Source organism: Carcharodon carcharias, chromosome 12 (assembly GCF_017639515.1).
Source record: "Carcharodon carcharias isolate sCarCar2 chromosome 12, sCarCar2.pri, whole genome shotgun sequence".
In the NCBI taxonomy this organism is placed as follows: domain Eukaryota; kingdom Metazoa; phylum Chordata; class Chondrichthyes; order Lamniformes; family Lamnidae; genus Carcharodon; species Carcharodon carcharias.
In genome coordinates, this window is record NC_054478.1 from 106,080,947 (window position 1) to 106,100,996 (window position 20,050).

General features: G+C 43.6%; 1 protein-coding gene across 2 annotated transcripts in view; it reads left to right on the forward strand.

Moving 5' to 3' along the window:
• The window catches only part of plcl1 (phospholipase C like 1), a 477,974-nt gene that overhangs the window by 384,842 nt on the left and 73,082 nt on the right, over window positions 1-20,050 (forward strand). For both annotated transcript variants that reach the window (XM_041201383.1, XM_041201382.1), the window contains 2 exons: window positions 5,442-7,910; window positions 10,062-10,265. In XM_041201383.1, coding sequence (XP_041057317.1) covers window positions 5,442-7,910; window positions 10,062-10,265 — 2,673 coding nt within the window. The remainder of the gene's footprint in view (window positions 1-5,441; window positions 7,911-10,061; window positions 10,266-20,050) is intronic.

Consider the following 20,050-nt stretch of genomic DNA (forward strand, 5'->3'; position numbering starts at 1 on the left):
CACCAAAATAGGTGAGATTGTAAGTTGCAATGAAGAAATAAGAAATTTATAAATGGATATGGACAGGTTAGGTGAATGGGCCAAAATTTGGCAGATAGAGTTAAACGTGGATAAGTGTGAGGTTATCCATTTTGGTTGGAAGAATAAAAAGGCGACTTATTATTTAAATGGAGAGAAACTTCAGAATGCTTCAGTGCAGAGGGATCTGGATGTCCTCGTGCTTGATTCGCTGAAAGTTAGTATGCAGGTACAGCAGGTAATAAGGAAGGCAAATGGAATTTTGGAATTTATTGCTAAAGGAATAGAGTATAAAAATAGGGAAGTGTTGCAACTGTACAAGGCATTGGTGAGACTGCACCTGGAGTACTGTGCACAGTTTTGGTCCCTTTACTTGAGGAAGAATGTGGTTGCATTGGAGGTGGTTCAGAGGACGTTCACTGGGTTGATTCCAGAGATGCGGGGCTTGTCTTATGAGGAGAGATTGAGCAGTTAGCCCTGTACTCGCTAGAGTTTAGAGTTGAGAGGAGACCTAATTGAGATATATAAGATGCTAAAGGGGATAGACAAAGTAAATGTGGAGCAGATGTTTCTCCTTGTGGAGCATTCTAGAATGAGAGGCCATGGTTTTAGGCTAAGGGGTAGTAGATTTAAATCAGAGATGAAGAGGAATTATTTTTCTCAAAGGGTTGTGAATCTGTGAAATTCACTACCTCAGAATGCAGTGAATGCCGGGATGCTGAATAAATTTAAGGAGGGGATAGACAGATTTTTAATTAGTAACGGGTTGAAAGGGAGAGGGCAGGAAATTGGAGTTGAGGCTGAAATGAGATCAGCCATGATCATATTGAGTGGCAGGGCAAGCTCGAGGGCCTAAATTGCTTCCTCCTGCTCCTAGTTCTTATGTTTGTCACTATTTACGACACAATCATTTTTCGTGTCATCTGCAAACTTACTGATCATACCTCCTATATCCATGTCTAAATCATTAATGTACACTACAATCAGCAAGGGTCCCAGCACCGATCCCTATGGTACACAACTCATCAAAGGCTTCCAATCGCAAAAACAACCTTTGACCATCACCCTCTTCTCCTGCCCACTAAGACAATTTTGGATCCGATTTTTCAAATTGCCCTGGATCCCATGAGCTCTTATCTTCTGTGGACAGAAGCTCATCTCAGCGTCAAATATTATACCAAGGTTGTAAATAGTTGGGCTTAATCTCATACCGTTGCCAGGGAGAGAGATTGAGTTGGTAGCTAGGGAACAGAATTTGGAACTGGGACTGAAAACAATGGCTACAGTCTCCCCAATATTTAATTCAAGGAAATTTTTGTTCATGTAGTACTAGATGTTGCATAAGCAGCCTGATAATTTAGCGACATTGGAGCAGTCGAGAGAAGTATTGGTGAAGTAGAGCTGAGTGTTGTCAACACACTCGTGAAGACTAATGCCATGCTTTCTGATGGTGTCACCAACGCGGTAGCACTTAAGCAATGAATCTTCAGGGGAGAGAGGTTCAAGAGAGAGAGGTTAAAGCAGCAAGACTTCAAGCGATAGAAGTTAAAACAGTGAGACTTCAGGAGAGGGAGGTTAAAACAATGAGACTTCGGGAGAGAGAGGTGAAAACAAAGAGACTTCGGAACAGAGAGGTTAAAACAGAGAGACTTCAGAACAGAGAGAGGTTAAAATAGTGAGGCTTCAGGAGACAGGTTAAAACAACGAGACTTCAGAATAGAGAAGTTAAAACAGCGAGGCTTTGGGAGAGAGAAGTTAAAATAGCGAGACTTGGGAGAGAGGTGAAAAAAGCGAGACTTCAGGAGAGAGAGGTTAAAATGGCAAAACTTTGGGAGGGAGCGGTTAAAACAGCGAGACATCAGGAGAGAGGCGAAAACAGCGAGTCTTCGGGACAGAAAGGTGAAAACAGCGAGACTTTGGGAGAGAGGTTAAAACAGCGAGACTTCAGAAGAGAGAGGCTAAAACAATGAGACTTCAGGAGAGAGATTAAAACAGTGAGACTTTGAGACAGAGAGGCTGTCACAGAGAGACTTCAGGACAGAGAGGTTAATACAGTGAGACCTCAGGACAGAGAGGTGAAAACAGCGAGACTTCAGAACAAAGAGGTTAAAACAGCATGTAGAGATGTTTTGTAGTTTCACCAGGTTGACGCTTCATTTTTCTGGAGGCCTGGTGCTGCTCCTGGCATATCCTCCTGCATTGTTCATTGAACCAGGGTTGATACTCTGTCTTGATATAAAGGTAGAGTGGGGGATATACCGGGCCCTGAGGTTACAAATTGCTGTTGAATACAATCCTGTTGCTGTTGATGGCTCAGCGAAAGTGAAGCAGCAATTCACTTATACACCCTTCAATTTAGTAAAAAACAAAAAAACTGCGGATGCTGGAAATCCAAAACAAAAACAGAATTACCTGGAAAAACTCAGCAGGTCTGGCAGCATCGGTGGAGAAGAAAAGAGTTGACGTTTCGAGTCCTCATGACCCTTCGACAGAACTGTTCTGTCGAAGGGTCATGAGGACTCGAAACGTCAACTCTTTTCTTCTCCGCCGATGCTGCCAGACCTGCTGAGTTTTTCCAGGTAATTCTGTTTTTGTCTTCAATTTAGTATATTGTATTTGCTGCTCACAACGCGGTCTCCTCTCCGTTCAGTCCACAAGCATGATTCTGAGCTCCCAGCCACCTGTCATTTTCATTTTCCACCTTGCTCCCACTCTGATCTTTCTTTTCTTGGCCTGTAACTCTGTCCCAGTAAAACCCAACACAAGCTCGAGGAACAGCACTTCATCTTTCGACTAGGCATCTGTCGCCTTTTGGACTCACCATTATGTTCAGCAATTTTTGATAATAACTTCTATCCTGCAGTTATCCTGCCATTCACAAAATATGGACACATCTTTTGTTAATTCACTTGTTCCATAATCACTCCCTTTGACTGTTCACAATGAAACCTTTTGTCATTTAATCTTTTCTGCCTTCCACTAGAATACCGACCTTGCCTTTTTTTCCTTCTCTCACCCTCCCTCCTTTCACTTGCTCAAAACCTATTTCTAACTTTTCCCAGTTCTGATGGGAGGTGGAGATGATGACCTGGTGACTGAACAATAATCCAGAGGCCCAGGCTATTGTTCTGCGGCTGTGGCTTCAAATCCCACCATGGCAGCTGGTAGAATTTAAATTCAATTAATAAATCTGGAATATAAAGCTTGTCTCTATAATGGTGACTATGCTACTATCATCAATTGTTGCAAAAACCCCTCTGGTTCGCTACGGTCCTTTAGGGAATGAAATCTGCTGTCCTTATCTGGCCTGGCCCACATGTGGCTCCACAGCAATGTGGTTGACTCTTAACTGTCTAACTGTCCTCTGAAATGTTCAGTTCAAGGGAAATTAGGGGTGGGCAACAAATGCTGGCTTTGCCAGTAATGCCCATAACCATAAAAGAATAAAGGAAAAAAAAAGATCAGCCTGAAATGTTGAGAGGAGTTTAATGCCCCTCGCACCAGAGGCGTGTTCAGAGGTGGAAATACAATAAGATTTATAGTGCATACATGTAAACACACAAAGCGTGATAAATAGGTTTGGTGAGCTGCAGGAGCAGGTAGCCACATGGGGATATGGGGCTGGATTTTACAGCCATAAATCAGGTGGGCTACCCTACTCCGTGAAGATAAGATGCAACATAATGATGTTGGGTCAGCATTATGATGTCACCATGCCAGTCTTGGACATTACAGAAGGTGAGCGGGTGCCGAAATTGGAAGCGTGACTGCCATTTTGAAATTACCAAGTAACAAGCTATTGAGCTTATTAAAGATAATAAAAACAGGAAATGCTGGAAAAACTCAGCATGTCTGGCATCATCTATGGAGATGAGTCTGAAGGCTGCAGCTCTGAAGAAGAATCACATGGACTCAAAACATTAACTCTGTTTCTATCTCGACAGAGGTTGCCAGACCTGCTGAGGTTTTTCAGCATTTCTTGTTTTTATTTCAGCATCCGCAGCATTTAGCGTTTATTTTAGAACTTATTAAAGAGTCACTTGTATGCAATTTTTCATTGCCTGCTGCATTTTTTTGGTGTTGGATGGGAAAAGATTTGGGAGTGCTTTGTAGCAGGTATGATGAGGCGGCACAGGGGCAGAAGAAAAGGCCTGCCTCCGGGGACCAGCATGGGGCAGCAGATCCCACTGGTGAAGGTGGCAGCATCTGTATGTTTTTTTACTTCATTTAACTTCCGCTCCCGTCCTTGCCCTGAGACCTCCATGCTTACCTGGTCCTGGACTCACAGGACTTTGATTTTGGAGACTGCTCATAGTCCCAGTCCTGTCCACTGCATCTTCTGGTGCTGCTGGGACTCAAGGGCTGGCGGCCATCCTAAACCTCGCCATCCTAAAAATCTTGGCCATGAAATTTATGTGGAGAAATGAGGAGAGGCAATATTAACTGAAGGGTACAACTCTAAAGTAGGTACAAGAACAGAGAGACCTGGGGTACTGTATACATGCACAAATCATTGAAAGTGATAGAACAAATTGAGAAAGTTAAAAAGGCATAGGGGATCCTGAGCTTTATGAATTGAGGTACAGAACGCAAAAGCAAGGAATAGATGAATTACCTTTATAAAACACTGGTTCATCCTTAATTGGTGTATTGTGTGCAGCTCTGGGTACCACTTCAGGAAGGATTTGAAGGCTTTGGAGAAGTTGCAGAAAAGATTTATGAGAATAGTTCCAAGAATGAGGGACTTCAGTTATGTGGATAGATTGGAGCAGCTGGGGGTGGTCTCATTAGAGAAGAGAATGTTAAGAAAAGATTTAATAGGGGCATTCAAAATCATGAGGTGTTCAGAAAGAGAGAAACTGTTCACATAATCAGAAAGGTTGAGAATCAGAAGACACAGGTTTAAAGTGATTGTCAAAAGAACCAAAGACAATACAAGGAAAAGCTGTTTTTACACACCAAATGGTTGCAAGCTGGAATGAATTGCCTAAAAGGGTGGTGCAGGCAGGTTCAATCATGGTTTTCAAAAGGATATTGGATAAGCACCTGAGAGGAAAGAAATTGCGAGGCTGCAGGGAAAGGGCTGGGTAAGCGGACAAGCTAAATCGCTTATGCAGAGCTGACACAGAGATAAGTTGCTGAATGCACTCCTTTGTTGTTGCAATTATTCTATGATAGGTGTCAATTCCATATTCTATGTGATGCTTCTTCAGCTGAGCCCAGCTTAATACAATTCAAATCAAAGGAACCAATGTTGGTTTAATTTATCATTATCAACTTTTACTAAGTACAAAGAAAGTTGTAGGTAAGCTCCAAGAAAAAAAATTAATGGAATGAATAGACAAAGTAATAGATTGTAACTCAATAATATTGAAATTTGTTAATGATTTTCTTACACCATATGTTTTGCGTTTGTCCCACAGGATTCTACAAGACAGAAGCATGAGCATAAGAAAACTGTATCATTCAGTAGCATACCTTCTGAAAGAAAAATTAACAGTGCCACTGACTGTATTAGCTTCATGCAGGCTGGCTGTGAACTGAAGAAAATCCGTTCGAATACTCGCATCTATAGTCGCTTTTTTACTTTAGACCTTGACCTTCAGGCTTTGCATTGGGAACCTTCGAAGAAGGATCCTGAAAAGGCTAAAATTGATGTTTCTTCTCTTAAAGAGGTCCGGGTTGGAAAAAATACAGAAACTTTCAGAAGCTGTGCAGTTGTGGATCAGATTTGTGAAGACTGTTCCTTCTCATTAATATATGGGGAAAACTATGAGTCTTTGGATCTAGTAGCCAGTTCTGCAGACATAGCCAACATCTGGGTCACAGGCCTCCGTTATGTTACTTCACATAGTAAGCAAGCTCTGGATTTGATAGAAGGCAACCAAAATACACTGAGGAACAAGTGGCTCTATTCTGTGTTTAAACAAGCTGACGTAGATGGTAATGGAATTATGTTGGAAGACGAGGCTGTGAAGCTGATTATGCAATTCAATCAAGGTTTGAAAGAATCAAAAATCAGAGTTAAGTTTAGAGAGATACAGAAGCAGACAGGAAAGCTAACCACCAGGGTAACAAAGGAGGAGTTTACTGATGTTTACTGTGATCTTTGCACTAGACCTGAGGTGTATTTCTTGCTTGTGCAAATTTCTGGGAATAAAGAATATCTAGATGCCAAAGACTTGATGATTTTTTTAGAAACTGAGCAAGGAATCATAAATGCAACAGAAGAAATGTGCCTTGATCTTATACGGAGGTATGAACCTTCGCAGCAAGGTCAGATGAACGGTAATCTTGGCATTGATGGCTTTACTCAGTACCTGATATCAACGGAGTGCAATATATTTGATCCAGAGCACAATAAAGTCTGTCAGGATATGACTCAGCCTCTATCCCATTATTATATCAATGCATCACACAACACCTATCTGACAGAAAATATCGCTAGAAGCCCTTCTGATCTGCATGGATATATTAAGGCCTTAAAGTTGGGCTGCAGGAGTATTGAGCTTGATGTTTATGATGGTCCAAATGAACCAATTGTTAGTAAACGCAACAATGTCACCTCACCAGTCAGCTTCCATAATGTCATTAAAGTGATTAATCAGTATGCCTTTGTAGCTTCAGAGTACCCTTTGATTATTTGTTTGCGAAATCATTGCTCAGTAGGACAACAAAAAGTCATGGCTCAGAAAATGAAAATGATCTTTGGAAACAAAATGTTTACAGAACCACCAAATTCAACAGCAAGCTATCTCCCATCGCCAGAGAAGCTAAAGAGAAAAATTATCTTGAAGGGAAAAAAATTGCCACAAAACATGAATTTATCAGAAGGTGATGTAACAGATGAAGATGAAGAAGCAGAGGTTTCCCGAAGGTTAACAGATACATTTTTTGTTACTAAGCGGACCATTCATCTGTGTCAGGAACTCTCTGATTTGGTCACTCTATGTCAGCCTGCGCAGTTCAACAATTTTCATGATTCAATGAAGAAGCAGAAATACTGGGAAATATATAATTTTAGTGAACCTGAGGCACGCACATTGGCAAATGAATATCCAGAAGACTTTGTGAACTACAATAAGAGATTTCTGTCACGAGTATATTCTGGCCACTTGGGTTTAGAGTCAAGCAATTTGAATCCACAAGAATTCTGGAATTGTGGCTGCCAAATTGTAACCATAAACTATCAGACTCCTGGTCCAATGTTGGATCTTAACATTGGTTGGTTTCGACAGAATGGGTGTTGTGGCTATGTGCTTAGGCCTGCGATTATGCGTGATGAGGTGTCCTATTTCAATGCGTATACTAAGGGAATAGTTCCAGGAGCCTTACCTCAGGTTTTACATATAAAAATCATCAGTGGTCAGATGTTTCCAAAGCCTAAAGGTTCTGGTACAAAAGGGGATGTCATAGATCCATATGTGTATGTGGAAATTCGTGGGATTCCTGCAGATTGTGCTGAAATGAGGACCAGGACTGTTCATCTAAATGGAGAGAATCCTATTTTTGAAGAAAGTTTCGAATTTGAAATCAACCTGCCTGAGCTTGTAACGGTTCGATTTGTTGCTTTAGATGACGACTACATTGGGGATGAATTTATTGGCCAGTACACTATCCCATATGAGTGTTTGCAGTCTGGTTATCGACATATTCCCTTGCATTCATTCACTGGGGAAGAAATTGAACTTGCTACGCTTTTTGTTCACATTGCAACAACTGACCGAAGAGGTGGGGGAAAGGCTCACAAGCGTGGATATTCAGTCAGAAAAGGGAAGAACACAATAAAATACACCATGTTAAGGAGTACTGGAATCAAGGTTGTTGACGATACCTTCAAAATTGCAGGCCAACCATTACGTGAAGCTGCAGATATCCGAGAAAACGTGCAGGTAATGAATTGTTGGAGATAAAATGTTTTGTAATCTTTAGAATTGTTACTAGATCAAGTTGCACTAAGCAACTGGCCTATGTAATACTTCTTAAACAGTGCTGAAAGCGAGTACACAGCTGGATTTGCTACACTTGTAGAGGCACAAAAATAACACCAAAGCACCCACTGCCCTGTTTCTACTAGTATCCAGGTCTCTGCCATTTTTGTGAGCTTCTTGACACATGCGGGCTAAGTGCCATATTAGCCTGTGCAAATAGGGATCTTATGGCAACCCTCCATGGCCTCGACCTATCTGTATAACCTTCTGCAGCCCTACAGTTCTCTGAAATCTCTGCACCCCTCCAATTCCAACATGTTGTGTCTCTTGAGTATTGCTGAAAAAAGACATTTTGTCGAAGCTTTTCATCTTGCACTCATCAGGACCATCTCGTTCAAACTCTGTAACATCATCCCACTCCAACCCTGCCTCAGCTCATATGCTGCTGAAACCCTCATCCATGCCTTTGTTACCCCTAGATCTGACTATGTCAATGGCACTCCTAACTAGCCTTGTACATTCTACTCTCTGTACACTTGAGGTCATTCAAAACTCTCTTGTCTGTGTTCTAACTTGCATCCAGTCCTATTCCTCCATCACGTCTTTACTTGCTAACCTACATTGGCTCCTGGTTAAGCAGCACCTCCATTTTAAAATTCTCATCCTTATTTTTAGATCTCTCATTGCAGTTTCCCTCCCTATGGATGGAATTTTACACCGGCGGATTTTACAGTCCCACCCCCGCTACAATGGGTCTATAAAATTCCTCCCAATCTCTGTAATCTCCTCCAGCCCCGCAATCATCTGTGATATCTGCGCTCATATAATTCTGGCCTCTTGAGTATCCCTGATTTGAACCACTTAAATATTGGTGGCTGTTCTTTCAGCTGCCAAGGCCATAAGCTCTGGAATTCCTTCCCTAAACCTCTCTGCCTCTCTTTCCTACTTTAAGACACTCCTTAAAACCTACCTCTTTGACCAAGCTTTTGATCATCTGACCTAATGTCTCCTTATATGGCTCGGTGTCAATTTTTACTTGATAATCTTCCTGTGAAGTGCTTTGGGACATTTTATTACATTAAAGACACAATATAAATACAAGTTATCGTTGTTGATGAAATGGCTGAATTTTAATTTAATGTAACGTGGTTTAAATGTCTGTTCATGGAAATGTATTGTTCTTGTGAGGACAAAAAAACAAGCTTATGCATCTGAATTTAAATTGAAAAAGCTTGTTTTAATACAGTTTTTTTACATAGTAAATGGAGTTATAGTCCAGAAAACCAGTCGGTGAAGGATATAACTGAAACCAATCTTTACACATGCTTATAAGCATTTATTTACATAGTTATGGAATATAGGCACCAACCACAGAGAACACCAGTGTCCAGTTACAGTGACACAAGTGAATTCCCAATTATTATCTACCATATCCCTACAATTAAACACAATCAATGTGTAATAGAGATATTGTACAGTAATTTATAAGTAATTACAGCATTTCCACACAGGGTAATGACATTGATCTACATATTTGATGCTTATAGATTTAACTGATTTTAAATTATTTATATTACGTGTATAGTTACACAATTAATGAATTGCTGCATTTGGCAACTTTTGGATTGCACTTATATTGCTTTTCATTGTCAAAGCTTAGATAACCAGAGCCGTAATGAGTTGATTTAAGTCTAAATGGTGTAACTGAACTTCTCTGCAAATTATTTTTTTTCAGTAACTTCTGAGAGACCTGATTGCTGAAGTGATAAATGACGAGGACCTTTTTCATATGATCTCACTAAAATTAGTGCTGTTAGTAGTAATTTACCATTGGTGTACATGCTATGGACCCAAGTGCAATAGGAAAGTCAGAAATATAACCACTTGGTCATTGTATTTATTGCATAAATATAAATAAACAGTTTTTAGGAAAAAGGTCAACTTTTCTTCTTTGCAATTGCAGTTTTGCATAACAATTATTTTAAGCATTTTTAATTCTCATTTTCCTGGCCAACACAATTTAGAGTTTTAAGAAAATGTGTATTAATCCATAAAATGATACAACAAGTCTTGACTGTTCATTTGGTTATTGTTATTTTTTGTCCTGTACAGAATGCCATAGTCTCCTTTAAGGAAATATGTGGCTTAGCTCCCACTGCCAATCTGACTCAGTGTATACTGACCCTGTCCTCAAGATTACAGAACAATGACAGCACTTCTGCAGTAATGCTCAACATGAAGGACAAGTACCCATATTTGGAACCCTTTGGGACGGTATCTGATGTACAAAAGAAGGTTCTATCATCATATGACCTGGTAGGGATGTTTTTAAATATGCAAACAATGTTATATATTCAACAATATTAACCACTGGTTCCTGCCTTTAGATACTTTCAACTTGTTAATGTACATGTTAACACAAGTGAAAACGGTGAAATTATTTCTCAAACAGCTAGATTTTATGAGATCAACATTCATCTTAATCTGTGGTAATCAAGAACAATTGAGCAATTCAAAATAAAAGAGCTTACTTCAGAAGTTATTATACATTCCAGGAGCAGATGGAACATTTTTGTCATTTTGTTCATCATCTATTCAGAAACAGTGTCACATTTATTCTGCAGTGCTTTCATTCAAAGTAATTTTTAATGATAGTTGCTGTCATAATAGTTAAGACTTTCAACTTTTTAATCCTGAAGCATTCTACCAGCTACTGTGTTGTCATCTTTGTTATTTGCTCGGGACATTCCTGTGACCTAGTAAGTTCCTGCTTTCACTCCTCAATTATATCATGTTCTGTTCCTTCAACTTAAAATTGTTCCTTGATTGAGGAATGAGCTGCATTTCTTCCTGCAAGTCAAACTACTTTGCTTTGCTTTAACCAATAGTTTGTATTAAGTCCAAGATACCAACATGGTGATGAGAAGAGATGGAAAATGAATGGAAAGAGGGATCTCAGCTCTTGTCTTGCTTCAATGTGCACTCTGTTGATCAGTTATGGTGCAACACACCTAACATTTGGGAAAAAAATCTTTTACAAAAATAAGATTTCTTGGTTTTATTTGGGTCGTTTGCCTTGAGAGACCTGGGAAAGGATGGAGTTAGAGGGGGAAAATGGAGGACGGTAAAACTAGTAAAGAAAACAGTTCTACTTTTAATGTGTGTGAAAACAGTGGTATGTTTGCTAGGATACTATTTTTTTTTTGTTCTCATTATAACTGTAAATATTGTCAGCTGCGCCCGGTTGGTAGCATTCTTGCCTCTGAGTCAGAAGGTTGTAGGTTCAAGTTCCTCTCCAGGACTACAGCGCAAAAATCAAGGCTGGCACTCCAGTACAGTACTGAGTGAATGCTGCACCGTCGGAGATGCTGTCTTTCAAATAAGAGATTAAACTAAGACCCCGTATGGCCTCTCAGGTAGACACAAAAGCTTCCATGGCACCATTTCAAAGAAGAGTAGAGGAGTTATCCCCAGTGACCTGGTCAATATTTATCCCTCAATTAACATCAATAAAACAGATTTATCTGGTCATTATCACATTGCTGCTTGAAAGAGTTTTCTTGTGTGTAAAATGACTGCTGCATTTCCTGTAAACAGTGACTACAATTCAAAGATCCTTCCTTCTTCCCTCCCTCTGTCCCTATCCCCATTGAAACTTCTTGATGAAATTAGTAGAAAGTCAAAATGCAATAGGTGGGCAGTCTGGTGGATATGACTTCTGGATTATGAATTTGAATTTCAGGGCTGCCTGTTTCTTAGACTGGTTTAATAAAAACGTTAACTTGAGTGTACTTCTTGAGTTTTACCATGGCTCGTCCACATTGTCACATCCAGAAAACTATCACAATGGATAAAGGGACAGGGATAAGAAAAGATTAAATCGGTGAGACCCTCCAAAATTACATGGAGCCAATGAATAACACCAAACATGGAAGCACACTCAAACAAGGGGGGAGGAAAGATATAGATCTGTTTGTTAATAGTTTATTCCAGGTCAACACCATCATCATCTGATGTGTTGCAATTATAATTAGCTAAACTTAACATTAGATTAAAACTACTTTTTAACTTAATTATTCATTAGTCTCTTAAAATCAATAATTTTACTGATTCCTGTTTTAATTTTTAAACTAAAGTTTGCATATTAAAATCTGACCTAAACTCTCAATTGTCAAAAACATCTTAAATCAAGAATAAAAGCAGAAAATGCTGGAAACAAGAAAAAGCAGGCCTTGCAGCACCTATGGAGAGAGAAACAGAGTTAATGTTTCAGGTTGATGACCTTTCATCACAACTGAGAAAAGTTGGAAGTGTAATAGGTTGTAAGTAGGTCAAATGGGCAATTGTGGGAAAAGAACAAAAGGAAAGGTCTGTGATAGGGCCGTAGATGGGAGACTGAATGACAAGAGGAATTGTTTGGGGTGAGCCAAAGGATTAATGATGGGAAATGTAAAGAAATAGAAGATATAAATGGCAGAATAATGGACAGCTGCCATATGTCTGAAAGCAAGATGTCATGCACAGAAGACATGAAGGAAAATATATGTCTATATAATCCTGGCTATATAATGGTATTTTTTTTTTAATGGACAAAGGCTTTACACTGACTGAAGCCTAATTAGCTACAACTCACACAAAAGGAATCTCTGGCCTTCAGAAAACAGCAGGGACCTCATTATACATAAAGAGGTGCTAATGCCCCCTATGACTGCATAAATTAAATTCCAAGAAAATGCATAAAGACCTTTTACAGTTCTAAGGCAGAGTTCTGGCTAACGGAGACAATATAGTTGTGAGGACAAAGAGACCCTGTAATCTCTGTTAAAGTTATCAATGGATGAAGCATTAAGCATTATGTGAAGAATCAAGACCAGGCATATGCATCCTTTTTCCAAACCAAGGAGAAGAAGTGGGAGTTATGTCACATGACCCTGGCCCCCTCCATGCCTACCCCCCTTCCAAAGCTGCTGGAACCTGTAATATTGCCTTGTGGAGCTGAATAAAGGTAGTCTGTCATCTTCCATCAATAGAACAGCAGCAGAACCAGAGCTCTGTCCAGGTTTAAATTGCCTGTCCCTCATCTATACTGTTCCACTGGAACATCTGAACTTCTGTACCAGTGCCTACCACTAATTCATCTCTAAGTGCTTCTTCCATCATGGAAGGCAGTGCTACTGGAATAGTGGATTACCCCACCTCAGCTTCAGCCTGCTAACCTGTCTGAAGGAATACACCATAGGACTTTTGATTCTGGACTCTGGACTCACGTGAAACAAGAATCCTGATTTTGTCCCCTCCCTCTGGCCTCTTACCTACCCTCGATCTTTTCATTGAGAACTGTCGGCGTGACATCAGCCATCTCAATTTCTCTGCTCCTCTCACCCACTCTAACCTGTCTCCTTCTGAACTCGCCGCACTCCGTTCTCGCAGATCCAACTCTGACTTTGTTATCAAACCTGCCGACAAGGGTGGTGCTGTTGTCTGGCGTGCTGACCTTCACCTGCCAGCAGCTGAGTGCCAACTCTCAGACATTTCCTCCTACCTCCCTCTGGACCATGACCCCACCACCGAATATCAAACCATTGTTTCCAGGACTGTCATTGACCTCACCCCCTCTGGAGATCTTCCCTCCGCAGCTTCCAACCTCATAGTCTCCCACCCTCGGACAGCCCACTTCTATCTCCTTCCTATGATCCACAAACAGGACTGTCCCGGTAGACCCATTGTGTCAGCCTGTTCCTGCCCCACGGAACTCATTCCTTCCTATCTTGACTCCGTTCTCTCTCTCCTTATCTGTTCTCTTCCCGCCTACATCCACGATTCCTCTGGTGCCCTACATCATATCAACAATTTCCAGTTCCCTAATCGCCTCCTCTTCACCATGGATGTCCAATCCCTCTACACCTCCATCTCCCACCAGGATGGTCTGAGGGCTCTCCAGTTCTTCCTTGAACAGAGGCCCGAACAATCCCCATCCACCGCCACCCTCCTCTGTCTGGCTGAACTTGTTCTCTCACTGAACAATTTCTCCTTAAACTCGTCTCACTTCCTCCAAATAAAAGATGTGGCTATGGGCATCTGCATGGGCCCCAGTTATGCCTGCCTCTTTATGGGTATGTGGAACATTCCTTGTTTCAGTCCTACTCAAGCCTCCTCCCATAACTCTTTCTCCAGTACATCAATGACTGTTTCGGTGCCGCTTCATGCTCTCGTATGGACCTGGAAAAATTTATCCATTTTGCTTCCACTTTCCACCCCTCCGTCATTCTCACATGGTCCATCTCCGACAATTCCCATCCCTTCCTTGACCTCTCTGTCTCAATTTCTGGTGATACTGTCCACCAATATTCATCACAAGCCTACCGACTCCCACAGCTACTTCGACTACAGCTCCTCACACCCTGCTTCCTGTAAGGACTCCATCCCATTCTCTCAGTTCCTTTGCCTCTGTCACATCTGTTCTGATGATGCCACTTTCCAAAACAGTGCTTCTGACATGTCTTCTTTCTTCCTTAACCGAGTTTTTCCACCCACGGTGGTTGAAAGGGCCCTCAATCGTATCCGACCCATCTCCTGTGCATCCGCCCTCACACCTTCCTCTCCCTCCCAGAACCATGATAGGATCCCCCTTGTCCTCACTTATCACCCCACTAGCCTCCGCATTCAAAGGATCATCCTCTGCCATTTCCCCCAATTCCACCATGATGACACCACCAAACACATCTTCCCTTCTCCTCCCTTTGTTGGAATTCTGTACGGACCGTTCCCTCCGGGACACCCTGGTCCACTCCTCCATCACCCCCTATACCTCAACCCCCTCCCACAACACCTTCCCATGCAACCGCAGAAGGTGCAACACCTGCCACTTTACTTCCCCCCTCCTCACTGTCCAGGGGCCCAAACACTTCTTTCAAGTGAAGCAGCATTTCATTTACATTTCCCTCAATTTGGTCTGCTGCATTTGCTGCTCCCAATGCGGTCTCCTCTACATTGGAGAGACCAAACACAGACTGGCTGACCACTTTACGGAACACCTTCGGTCTATCCGCAAGCATGACCCAGACCTTCCTATTACTTGCCATTTCCACACATCATCCTGCTATCATGCCCACATGTCCGTCCTTGGCCTGCTGCAATGTTCCAGTGAAGCTCAACGCAAACTGGAGGAACAGCACCTCATCTTCTGATTAGGCACTTTACAGCCTTCTGGACTTAACATTGAGTTCAACAACTTCAGATCATGAACTCTCTCCTCCATCCTCATCCTTTTTTGATCCCCTTTTTCTATTAATTATATATATTTTTCTGATTTTAATTTTTTAATTATATTTTTTAATTACATGTTTTAAATATATTTTTCTTTTCCCACCAATTTCTATTATTTTTTAAAAATTTATTTCCATTCATTGTTTCATACCTACCTTTTAGCCTCTTACAATCCCCTCCCCCTCCCCCTCCCCCCACAAGGGCCTCTGTCACATGCTCGTCTTGCTTTCCACCCTGAGTGTCACCATCAGCACATCCTTTGGCTAATATCACCACCGTCAACACCCTTTTGACCTTTTGTTTATGACATCTTTCGCAATCTCTCCTTTTCCTCCACCGATCACTGTCCCTCTATCCAGCTTCACCTGTCCCACCCCCCTTAAACAGCTTATATTCCAGAACATTTCTATTTCTCTTTAGTTCTGATGAAGAGTCATATGGACTCAAAATGTTAACTCTGTCTTTCTCTCCATAGGTGCTGTCAGACCTGCTAAATTTTTCCAGCAATTTTTGTATTTATTACTTTTAGGTAAATCTGTGTCAGAGCAGTGGGACCCATTCAAGAAGGAAAGAGGGAGAGTCCAGGGTCAACATATTCCAGGAAAGACAAAGGGCGGGACCAACAAATCCAGGGAACCCTGGATGTCGAGGGATATACAGGATTGGCTAAAGAGAAAAAGGCAGGCTTATGGCAGATACTGAGGGCTCAAAACAGCAGAAGCCCTAGAGTAGTATAGAATGTGTAGGGGGGAACTTAAAAAGGAAATTAGGAGAGCAAAATGGGGCATGAAAACACATTGGCAGGTAAAATAAAGGAAAATCCAAAGTTATTTTATAAGTACATTAAGAGTAAGAGGATAACTACGGAAAGAGTAGGACCCATTAAGGACCATAGTGGTAATTTGTATGTGGAGCCAGAAGACGTAGGTAGGGTTCGAAATGAATACTTTGTGTTGGTGTTTGCAAGTGAGCTGGATGATGTAGATATGGAAATCAGGCAGGAGGACTGTGATATAATTAAAGAAATTAGCATAGAAAGGGAGGAGGTTTTAAGTGGTCTGGCAGGCTTAAAAGTGGCTAAATCTCCGAGCCCGGATCCCAAGCTGTTGAGTGAGGCAAGGGAGGAGATAACAGGGGCGCTGGCAATAATTTTCAATACCTCTCTGGCCATGGGAGAGGTGCCAGAGGACTGGAGAACAGCCAATGTGATACCATAATTCAAGAAGAGGGGAAGAGATAAACCAGGGAATTACAGGCCAGTCAGTCTAACCTCAGTGGTGGGGAAACTATTGGAAGCTATTCTGAGGGACAGAATTAATCTACACTTGGAGAGGCAGGGATTAATCAAGGACAGTCAGCCTGGTTTTGTTAAGGGGAGGTCATGTCCGACCAATTTGATGAAGTTTTCGAAGAGGTGACGGGGGGCAGAATTTTTCCGTCAGCATGCAGGGGGCAGGACCCGCACGCTGACGCGTAAAATGACGCACAGTGACGTCGGGCACACATCCCGACCTCACCGCGCGCCATTGCGATATTTCGCTGGCTGGGCACGTGACGATGTCTGTTGCATGGCTGCCAGTCATTACCGGGCCAATTAAGGTAGTTATGGCTCCAATTGTCCTGGATTTTAAGGCGGCTGTGCGATATTCAGCTCGTCACACGGGCACAATGGGCTTGCGGCGATCCGAAACGTTCAGGACCCTCATCCACGGGCAGGAAAGAGGGATCTTTGTTTTTGCGAATCCAGTCATTTAATAGTTAGTGCTCAGAAGTTATTGAAATTTGCAAGTGTGAGGTGGAGAAATCTCAAACGCACAGCAGCTGCTTGGACTGCACCCATTACCTTCAGGTCAGCACTTTTCAGTGAGGATTTGTTTTGGAGCCTGTAGATTTCAGCAAGTCTTCCTGAGCCTGGGAATTTGAGGTGATCTCTCCACTGGAGGCACCTCATCTGAGGAGGAAGGGAGGGCTAGAAGGGGGCGGAGGCCAGGAGTGCACTTTCAGCCTCCAGTGGAGCCACCTTTGGGAGGACAGGTGCAGGCACAAGGGGTGCAGGCCAAGAGGTAGTCCAAGGTGCAAGGGGCCGCAGAAGATGCCACTCTCCTGCTTCCAGGGTATACAGAGCACGAATCACCTACCTCAATATGTCTGAGGTGCAGTGCCAAAGGAGGGTCCATCTGTCAAGGGAGACAGTCAACACTATCTGTCAGATGATTGGTCCAGCGGTATCAGCTAACTGTGTGGGTGGACATCCCATGCCTGTCTCTCTAAAGGGCACAGCTGCCCTCAACTTCTATGCCTCCGGCTCTTTCCAGGGCTCAGTGGATGATCTCTGCGGTGTCTGCCAATCGGCTGTCCACACTTGTGTCAAGCAGGTGACAAAGGCTCTGCTCGGGTGTGCACTGATTTTCATCCACTACCGTTGGGACAAGGCCAGCCAGATAGAGCGAGCCAGAGACTTTGCGGCCATTGCTGGCTTCCTCCGGGTCCAGGTTGCTTTACATAGCACACATGGCCATCAAGGCGCCAGCAGGTGAGCCCAGTGCCTTCATCAACAGGAAGGGCTTCCACTCCATGAACATGCAGATAATGTGTGATCACAGGATGCTGATTCTGCAAGTCTGTACAAGCACCCAGGTAGCTCCCACCATGTGTACGTCCTCAGACACTTGCAGGTGCCAGGGCTCTTCGGTGCTCCAGCCAGGCTGGATGGATGGCTGCTGGGAGACAAGGGCTATCCCTCATAAGGTGGCTCATGACGCCTCTCTGCCATCCAAGAACAGAAGCTGAACAGCAGTACAATAGAAGTCACGCCTCCAGAAGGGCTGTGGTGGAGAGAGCCATCAGTCTTCTCAAAATGCACTTCAGATCCCTGTACCGTTCCGGGGGCGCACTCCAGTACCCCCCAAATCGAGTGTCACTTATAATGGTTGCATGCTGCATTCTGCACAATCTAGCTCTGCATAAGGGAGATGCTGTGGACGACGAAGAAGATGTAAACGGAGTGGCTGGGGCTGAGCACGATGAGTCCAGCAGTGTGTCCGAGGATGAGCATGCACATGGAAATGATGAGGGGATGCAGGCTGACCTGGGCATGCTCCAGTGCGGCAGGGATACCCTAGACGCTCTAATCCAAGGAACCTTTAGCTAGCACAGCACATATGGATCTGCAAAACAAGCCTGGCATGTATCCTCCATCCTGGAGACCTTATCTGCCTGGATAGGAGGATTGGCAATGGCACTGTCAGTAAATCTAAAAGACACACAAATCACTCATCAAATCTCAGGAATCCATGCACCATTCCAAATAAAGAGGCACCCACAGCCATTTGAGACAACATTAATTTAATATTGTTACCAAAGTTTCATCAAATTACAGAAATCAAAATGCTTTGGACTTCACACAAAGTTCTAATGAACTTTTAGGGGTGGCAGCAGAAAACCACCAGTGATGAACCCCGGGTGTGCCTGAAGTGTCTTCATCTTTCGTTTGAGGATGCTACGTCTTTGTGGTGACCCATTGCTGGCAGTGGCTTCTGAGACAGCCTGCTCTCTCTGATGTCCTGTTGGCCTTGATGACCTTGGCGGATGTCCTCTGGTCCTCTGTGATGGACCCGTCTGGGAGGGAGCTGCCAGCTCCGCAGCTGGCATCTCTCCAATCGTCGCAGCCTCATTGGGTGCCTCGGTCACTAGCAGAGGGGCGAAGGAGCTGCGGCCCTCTTCCATAGCACCCTGAGAGGCACCAGCAGAGACAAGAGGCAGCTGTTCCGTCGACATGAGGTCCATTTGGCCCTCCCTGCTCACTGTAGATGGATGGGCACCGAGGTGGGATACCCGGTGGCCAAACCACCACCCACACTGGCACTGACCAGATCAGGTCAATGCCCCTGTGAAAACATGCAGGTCCAAGCGCAACCCCAGGAACCCTGATCCTGTCCCAGGAGCTGCCCTCCATGAGAGTTGCCTATCTCTCCATGGAGGAAGCTTGGTGCTCAGCCATGATGCTCAAGGCATCAGCCACGGCCCGTGTAGACTCCTCCACCACTGACACCAAGCAGAGCTTCATGTATCTCCATCAGATGTTCCCGAACACCCAGCCGCATGGCAGCACTTGGCTGCACCGCCCATGCCTCCAGAGGCTCATCATCTGCCATGGACTGAGCATGTGCCTGGGCCCCAGACTGTCCTCTGACTGCAGGCGCCATCGGCACCCTCTGTCTCCGCCAGCTATTCCAGCGACTGTGAAGTGCCCTCACCGCTGTGACTCGGGACACTAGCCGAAGATATGATGCCCCCCCCCGAGGTGCCAGTATCTGCGCTGGTGCCTGCCTAGCAGAGATGGTGTGACGGTTCTAATGGTGCAACTTCATGCCCCTCAGTTGTCAGAGGGGGCCTCTGCTGCTCCTGCTCCTGGCTGTGCGCTGATGATGCTGAAAGGAAGAGTAAGGAAATTCGATCAGTTAGCCTGCGGGCAATGTCAATGTACATGCCTGTCCCCCAGCTCATCAAGCGCTTATCATTCCACACGCACTGGGCAAGCGATGTTGGTAATGCCACTCACTGAACAATCAACAATGGCATGGAAGTTGGGAGACATGAGTCCTGGCCATACATACCTGCCTGTGGAACCCCAACCTCTCTGGCTCCAGTGGACCTGGGCACATGCCGCTTCTTCAGGTCCAGTGCTTCCTGCTCCTAGTGGCTGAGCATCAATACCTGGGCTGGCCCACCGCCAGTCCTCAGCTGCTCGGCGCTGTTATGAGAATTCTTCTCCTGTAAATGAAAAAATTGCATTAATAAGTGATACTTGTACTGAAAATCTCCTCACGGCTAGC